The sequence below is a fragment of the Vigna radiata genome, unplaced genomic scaffold (assembly GCF_000741045.1).
Source record: "Vigna radiata var. radiata cultivar VC1973A unplaced genomic scaffold, Vradiata_ver6 scaffold_247, whole genome shotgun sequence".
In the NCBI taxonomy this organism is placed as follows: domain Eukaryota; kingdom Viridiplantae; phylum Streptophyta; class Magnoliopsida; order Fabales; family Fabaceae; genus Vigna; species Vigna radiata.
In genome coordinates this window covers 258,528-266,959 of record NW_014541804.1, presented here as the reverse complement: position 1 = coordinate 266,959, position 8,432 = coordinate 258,528, and the positions used below count along the sequence as shown (strand labels likewise).

The window sequence follows — 8,432 nt, the reverse complement described above, 5'->3', positions numbered from 1 at the left end:
TATATATATATATATATATATATATATATATATGTATATTCCTATTAGTAGGATTACAAGAAAATAAAACTCAGAAGAATTTGTTGATATTTTTGTCTAACACCTCAGAAGAAAGTATACTATAGGCCTTTTCTGTAGGATGGAAACTGTCCCAAAATACATAACTTGACCTGTTTGAACATATCTTCAGGGCAAGGTTACACAAAAAGCCTACCTCAATATCTCCTGTGCCACAACATCCTTTATCTGCTACTTCAAAACCTAAACCACCGTACCAATTCAAATAAATGTAAACTGATAAAATCAATACATATTTAGGACAAAGTAATAAAAAAAATGTTAAGTTTAAATTTTACTTCATGAGACTTTTTGCTTATAGATTTTCTTAGTTTTAAGGATTTATGTGACAATACATCTACCATTCTAGGAATTAAAATGTGTTTGATTATCATATTTAGAGGGGTTTTGAATCATATCCGATAATGCGTTGTAAATATCAAGGTATACAAGTCTAGCATCAGGGAAGTTTTTCCCAAGGATATCTATTTGGGATGATAGCTTGTTTTTGAACAACATTGTAGCCTAATTGTCACCATCTGAACATGTTCTCTTAAGTCCTTATCTGATTGTTGAAGAAAACGAAATAGCTCTTCATTCAAATCAAAGACCAATCATGAAAAATGCATGAAACCACCTCAAGACTCAAGCTCATGCTCTCAACTTTCAAGAAGAAATGAAAGGAAAATAGGTGAAGGATTCACTTCCACCAAGCAAAGATAAATAAGATTTAAGTAAGAGAAGAAGAAAAATATGATCTTGGTCATTCCATAACTCCAAAAACGTAAGGGCACATCAAAGCTCCCAAGAGAGAGTTCATACAAGGCAAAAGCAAAAATGAAAGTGTAGTATGAAGTGTGCTAGAGTGTGTCTCAGTATTTCCATCTAAAAACCGAGAGCCTCTCTTCAAATGGGGTCCACAACAAAATAAAAACCCTAACCTAAAAGGCACATGTCCTACACATGGGTGTTTTTTAGAAAATTACCCCCAAAAGGGTCCAAAACACCTAATTCTAATTAAGGTCTTCTAGAAAACGAAATTACAACTTAATTAAAATAGAAGTGACTAAATGTTGAGTCTTGAATGATCACGCCACCTTCCCTAATCCTCCAAATGATGTTTCCCAAAATTTTCCTGCAACCAAAATGTATTTAATCAGCTCAGAAAATCCAAATTAGCACAATTACAAATTTCAGATCAAATTAAGCAGAATTCGGAAAACGGAGAAATAACAGACAATTAAACACAATTCCCTAGTTTATTTAAGTGCAATAAACTAAATACAGTTTAAGAAATAACGACTCATCAGTAATATATTAGGATTAATGCCTAGTTTAGTTGGTAACATTATATTTGTCTTAAATTTTTAACATTAATGAAAAAAATTCAAGCATTGTTTAGTTTAATTTCATCCATATTTCTCATAATTAATATGTTTATTACACTAATTGTATCAATTATCAGTAAAATCATATGAGCTTAAGACATACGTATGTTTTCCGTTTTATATTAGAAGAATTAATTTAATTTAAAAAATAATAATTACTTATAAGGATAAAATAATAAGATAGTTATTTGAATTTAAAAATAGTTTAATTTAAATAAAAAATTATTTAAAAATAAAAATAATAAAATAATAAAATAATTATTTTAATTTAAAAATCATTAATTTTTAAATTAAAAAAAATGTTCACGTAACCACTGTCAGCCACCATTAAGCCTTGATATTTTTTTGAATATGCAATCTCAATTTTCTCCAGCTACTGAGTGATATTCAATTAAACTTTTAAATGCATTCAGCACCTCATTACTCCCAATCAAAAAACTAAGTTATATGAATCTGAATTTTAGGTTCCATTCAGTGGTTACATACTGCCAGTAAGCACAGAAGCCAAACATGCCCCAAATCAGTTCTCACACGTGAAAGAATTCAAAAACTTGTACGTCAACATAATAGCCATCAACATCCTCTGTTATAATCTGCTGAATTTCAGCATTAAAGGTGATTACTAGAGGAAAAACAAAGAGAGAATCAAACTTACACTCAAATTTTTATGACTATGGCAAGAAGTTTCAACAATACACAGAAATCGTTGCATTTAGGATAGTGAACCACTGAAACAAGACATTATAACATCTGTTTTTACAATAATCAATGGATCTATAATTTCACCACTGGATTGAATCCTTTGTACATGTCTTAGGATTCTTGTAAATGTTTATTTTCTGCCAAAATGGTTTCCAATAATGATCCGCAAGCATCTTCTAGCAAATCCAACACCTGTCAGTGCCAACATGATGACGATAAGTAAAGAGTTCTCCTGTAGTTCAATAGTGCTTGTCATCTTTGAAAATAGATGCATTTCTTGCATCATCAACAATTTGAGACCAGATCCACCAAGCAATACCATCATTCAAAACTATCATAACACTATACAAGTCTAACCAAGTACTACTATAACCAACATGAATATCATTACCCTCTCAAACCCTTGCGCTCCACCATAATAGGGATCCGGGACTTCACTTTCATTATGCTTCTTACAATATGAGCACATCAATTAATTTCACAACTGAACCTTGTGAAGAAAAGTAAATATACTTCTATTCCCCAAAAATATGATGTAATCGTAACAGCTATTGAACAAACAAAAAATTTGGCTACATTATCAGTAACACAACTAATGGGCTCTCTTGAAGCTTATGAACAAAGATTGAAAAGGCATGAAGAAGACTCGGTTGAAAATGTCTTTCAATCAAAACTAAAATTGCGGTCTCAGAAAGAATGTCAAGGAAATAAAAGTAAAGGAGAAATTTCTACAAATAAAGAAAATTCTAGAAGCTTCTCTATAACTCATCAAGGAAAATATCCTCCATGTGACATTTGTAAAAAGACAAGTCACTTGGAAAAGGATTGTTGGCATCATGGAAAACCTCAATGCCACTATTGCAAGAAATTTGGTCACATAGAAAAGTATTGTCGTAATAAAAATAAGCATCAAGCAAACTTTGCAGAAGAAGATAATTAGGAGAAACTCTTATTCTACGCCAATCAACAATCTCCTGGTGGAGAAGGAAGTTGGTACTTGGATAGTGGATGCAACAATCACATGGCGAAAGATTAAAGCATCTTCAAAGACATTGATAAATCTGTCAATGTCAAAGTTCGGCTAGGAAATGGCACCACAGTGGAGTCTCGAGGCAAAGGAACTGTCATGGTGGAGACAAAGAAAGGTACGAAATTCATCAAGGATGTTTTGCTAGTTCCTAATCTTAAAGAGAATCTTTTAAGTATTGGCCAAATGATGGAGAATGGATATTCTCTTCATTTTGATAAAGATACATGCAAAATTTAAGATAGTAAAATGATAGAAATTGGCCAAGTAAAAATGGAGAAGAGAAATAGAAGCTTTCCTATAAGCTTCAAACCTGGAACTAATATTGCCATGAAAGTAGAAGTTGATGACTCATGGCTTTGGCATAGGAGATTTGGCCACTTCAACACACATGCCTTAAAGCTTCTATATCAGAAAAACATGATGAGAGATCTTCCATTCTTGAAGGAGAATAATGAATCGTGTGAAGGATGTCTCCTCGGAAAACAACANCGATTACCATTCTCGACTGACAAAGCATGGAGAGCAAAAGACTTATTGGAGTTGATTCATACCAATGTTTGCGGACCAATGAGAACGCCTTCACGTCACAACAACAGGTATTTCATCCTCTTCATTGATGACTTCTCTAGAATAACATGGGTCTATTTCTTAAAGGCAAAGTCAGAAGTCTTTGACATATTCAAGAAATTCAAGGCCCTTGTTGAGAAGCAAAGTGGAAAGTAGATAAAAGTACTTAGAAGTGATCGTGGCAAGGAGTACACATCTCATGAGTTTGACATATTCTGTGAAGATGAAGGCATAGAGCGACAACTTACAGTTGCATATACTTCAGAACAAAATGGCGTGTCAGAGAGAAAGAATCGCACGGTTATGGAGATGGCAAGATCAATGCTAAAAGAGAAGAACATGCCTAACACTTTTTGGGCTGAAGCAGTCTACACTGCAGTTTACATTCTAAACAGATGTCCAACTAAGGCAGTCCAAGACAAGACTCCTATTGAAGCTTGGAGTGGGAGAAAGCCATCAACAAAACACTTACGAGTATTTGGGTCTATCTGGTACATACATGTTCCTGATCAAAGGAGGCAAAAGATTGAAGACAAGACTATACGAGGAATATTCTTGGGATATAGCACACAGTCAAAAGGCTATCGAGTCTACAACCTACAAACGAAAAACCTCATCATCAGTCGAGATGTTGAAGTTGATGAAAATGCTTCTTGGAATTGGGAAGAAGAAAAAGTTGTTAAAAGCTACATTATACTTCCAGTGCAGCAATCTCAAGAAGAAACTCAAGAAGAAGCAGAAAATCTAGGTACGCTTTCTCCACCTCCACAACAACAAGATTCTTCACCTGAATCTAGTCCAAGAAGAGTAAGATCTTTGGCAGACATATATGAAACTTGCAATATGGCCATGATTGAGCCTAATTGTTATGAAGAAGCATCAAAGCAAGAAGTATGGGTCAAGGCTATGGAAGAAGAGATTAAAATGATTGAGAAGAATAACACTTGGGAACTCGTAAATTGTCCTCATGGAAAAGACATCATAGGAGTGAAATGGATATATAAAACAAAACTTACTCCTGATGGAACTATACAAAATCACAAACCAAGATTGGTCGCTAAAGGCTATTCACAGCAACCAGGAATAGACTACAATGAGACATTTTCTCCAGTTGCTCGCTTAGATACAATTAGAGTCTTAATAGCTCTTGCAGCACAAAAAGGATGGAACATCTATCAACTAGATGTCAAATCAGCCTTTCTAAATGGAGTGCTCAAAGAAGAAATTTATGTTGAACAACCACAAGGCTTCATCAACAGAGGAAATGAAGGCAAAGTACTAAGACTTAAAAAAGAATTATATGGCCTGAAGCAAGCTCCTCGAGCATGGTATAGCAAGATTGATAAATACTTCATCGATCAAGGATTCAGGAGGAGCAAGAGTGAGCCAACACTATATATTAAGGCATAAGGTCAATACCATCTCATTATCTCTTTATATGTCGATGACCTTATCTATACAAGAAACAATATGGAGATGATGAAAGAATTTAAGGAAGACATGATGAATACATTTGAAATGACCGACCTTGGCTTGATGAACTATTTCCTCGGTATAGAGGTGAAACAACAAAAAGAAGGCATATTTATCTCTCAAAAGAAATATATTGAATCTCTACTAGAGAAGTTCAAGATGAATGGTTGTAAACTTGTTACCACTCCGTTGGTGGTAAACGAGAAACTACAAAAAGATGATGGAGCATAAGAGGCAGATGCATCACGCTATAAAAGTTTAATTGGAAGTCTCCTATATCTCACAGCCACACGACCAAACATTATGTATGTTACAAGTCTTCTATCAAGATTCATGCAAAAGCCAAGTCAGATTCATTATGGAGTAGGAAAAAGTATTTTAAGATATCTACAAGGCACAAAGGAGTTTGGCATATGGTACAAAACCATGATGAACTCAAGGATGATTGGCTACACAGATAGTGATTGAGCAGGATCAATGGACGATATGAAGAGTACGTCAGGATACGCTTTCTCACTAGGATCCGGTATTTTATCTTGGGCATCATAGAAGCAAGCAACTATAGCAAGCAGAAGTAGAGTATGTAGCAGCTGTTGAAACCACAAGTCAAGCAATATGGCTACAAAGAATACTTGAAGAAATGGGTGAACCACAAGACGGGCCGACTATTATCTGTTGCGACAACAAATCGGCAATAGCAATAGCAAAAAATCCAGTCCATCATCAAAGAACAAAACACATAGCCATTAAATATCACTTCATTTGAGATAAAGAGACAACTAAACAAATTCGACTCGAGTACTGTCCAACAGAGGACCAAATTGTAGATATCTTTACGAAGGCATTACCACGACCAAGATTTGAACTACTACGCACTATGATGGGAGTTACCGAATTTGCATTAAGGAGGAGTGTTAAAGTGTAATGCAAATTCTAGAAGAATGTAGAAGCTCCTAAGAAAAAAGAGTTAGAATGTAAATTGGGCCTATAAGATAAAAGCCCAAGACTAGAGAAGGCCCAAAAACTAAAGAAGGTCCAAGATAGAATTCTAGAAATATCCTATCTAGAAGGATTTTAGAATGATGTATAAAAATATCTAAGGATGCTTATCCATAAGATGTATCTAGATAAGGTTAGAATTATAGGAATGTTTTAGAAAACTCTAGAAGATGAATAATGACCCTTAGATTAATGTTGTGGTGGCAAAATCCTAACCATTGGTTAAGGAGGTGCCACTAGTATAAATAGGGGTGATTGAATCATTTGTAATCAAGCCAAATAAGAAGCCAACATCTACAACAACTAAGACAACTACAACACTTCTTCCAACTACTACTTCTACATTCTACTATCTCCATATTTTCTCTACATTTTCTCTACCTCATCAACTACTCCTTTCACAACCTTAAAATACTAACAAGCAACACTAATTGTTTCCCGATGGTGTGAAGAGCAACTACAACATATAATCTAACGCTATGTATTGTGAGTGGGGCATACAACATATTCAACTCTGATGCACAACATACAAAAGTGTTTTGGTTTTCTTGGAGAGGATGGTAAGAACACCTAAATTGACAAGTGCTACAAGTAATTGGGTAACATTCATGTACAAAAACTACAACCCCATTTGTAGAATACCAAGATCCCTGTAACCATGGAAAATAACAAACAAGTATGACGAGTTTCTCTTATCAGTGCCCTCCTGGATTTCTATTCCATGACAAATATGAGGGATCTCCAAGTTGCCTACAAAGATGGAAAGATAGGTTAGGAGTTAATAATAATTTAAAATTGCCACTTCAAGTAGCGGTTGAAGCATGGGTGAATTTTAGTTCTCCGTAGGNACTTCTAGAAANAGAACAAGAAAATAAAAAGAAAAATGTGAAATAAATTCATGAGNAAAGCATTAAAACAGATATTCTGAGGCTTTTGCGTGTTCTACAAATCATAACTGTAAATTTTTTAAACATATTTCAATTGGAAAAAGGAGCTAAGAACAAGATCCTAAACTACATTCAAACAGTTGAGTGAACACACAGACCGAAATAGATGCAGGCACTCTTAATATTGGCATGCTACCCCATGAATTTCCTATCTACAAAATTTACTTTCAATTATTTTTTTTGGCCAGTAACAAGTATATATTGAGAAGAGGCAATTGGCTTACCCCAACCTGTATACAAAAATGATGTCTACAAAAGAAAAAAAAAAAAAAAAAAGAGAAAATTTGCCACCTTCTGGACTCCCACTTTCATACCCCTACTAACATATACCTTTATATTTATGCCTACTATTGAGCATAACATTGGTACATCAAGCTTTTCCCCTACATGTATCCTTAATCAAACCAAAACAAGTTCCCTAACCTATCAAAACAAGTGCTAGTCACAAAATGAACTTTCATGATCTGAACCCAAAAGTAATAGATTTCGAGTATTTACCTTGGCTTGACAAAATATACAATGGTAAAAGCCAGAGCCAAAAAGAAGCACAATCCTCCGACAGTGAGATAGGCAATGCCCAGGAAGTCATTCTTCCCACCAAGCCAGCTAGTAGTTGACAATACAAGCTTTTTCTTGCCATTAAAATTGTATGTGTTATAGTTATTTTGCAGTATTACATTTATGGTATCACCTTCATTCAGATCCTCTTCTATCCTTCCATACAACTTCCTAAAAGTTGGCAAAGCAGTGGTTCGCATCCAGACAATAAGATCCTCCTTCTTACTCAACTGTTCCATAAAACATTCCAAAAAAGTCAGTAAAATATCTCCCCCATTGATTGACAAAACTTGGATTAATTGAAAGATGGAGCATATGAATATCAAGGGAAGCAATTGAAATTTTTATATTAAGCCATGCGAATATGTGAAACAGCAGAATAATTTGCCATGTGAAAAATCATTGCCATATATAAATTATGAATAAAGAGTAGTAGTAACACCAGAGGTGTCACTTTAACCCATGGCCCCAGGGTCAGTCCTAACCCACTATTGAAAAAGCCCTATTTTAAGAAGCCCCTTAAGTAGGGGGCCAGAAAAAAGTCTCAACTCCCAAAACCCCCTCTCAAGTGGGTTAGGGTCAGGGTTAAAGTGGGTTTAGCCCCACTCCAAAACTTTAATTAAATTTTAGGCTTAGTCCAATACTTCAAATTAAATTTTAGAACTAATATAATTTATATATACATAATCTTTTGTAATTTTACTCTTTCTC

The 8,432-nt window shown here is 34.6% G+C and overlaps 1 protein-coding gene across 1 annotated transcript in view; it reads right to left on the bottom strand.

Moving 5' to 3' along the window:
* Window positions 1-6,876: 6,876 nt before the first annotated feature.
* LOC111240506 (ALA-interacting subunit 3-like) overlaps window positions 6,877-8,432 on the bottom strand; it is a 4,232-nt gene continuing 2,676 nt past the window's right edge. Inside the window, exons 3-4 of the mRNA XM_022776119.1 lie at window positions 7,662-7,951; window positions 6,877-6,966 (exon numbers count right to left, since the gene is read on the bottom strand). Coding sequence (XP_022631840.1) covers window positions 6,912-6,966; window positions 7,662-7,951 — 345 coding nt within the window. The 3' untranslated portion in view covers window positions 6,877-6,911. The remainder of the gene's footprint in view (window positions 6,967-7,661; window positions 7,952-8,432) is intronic.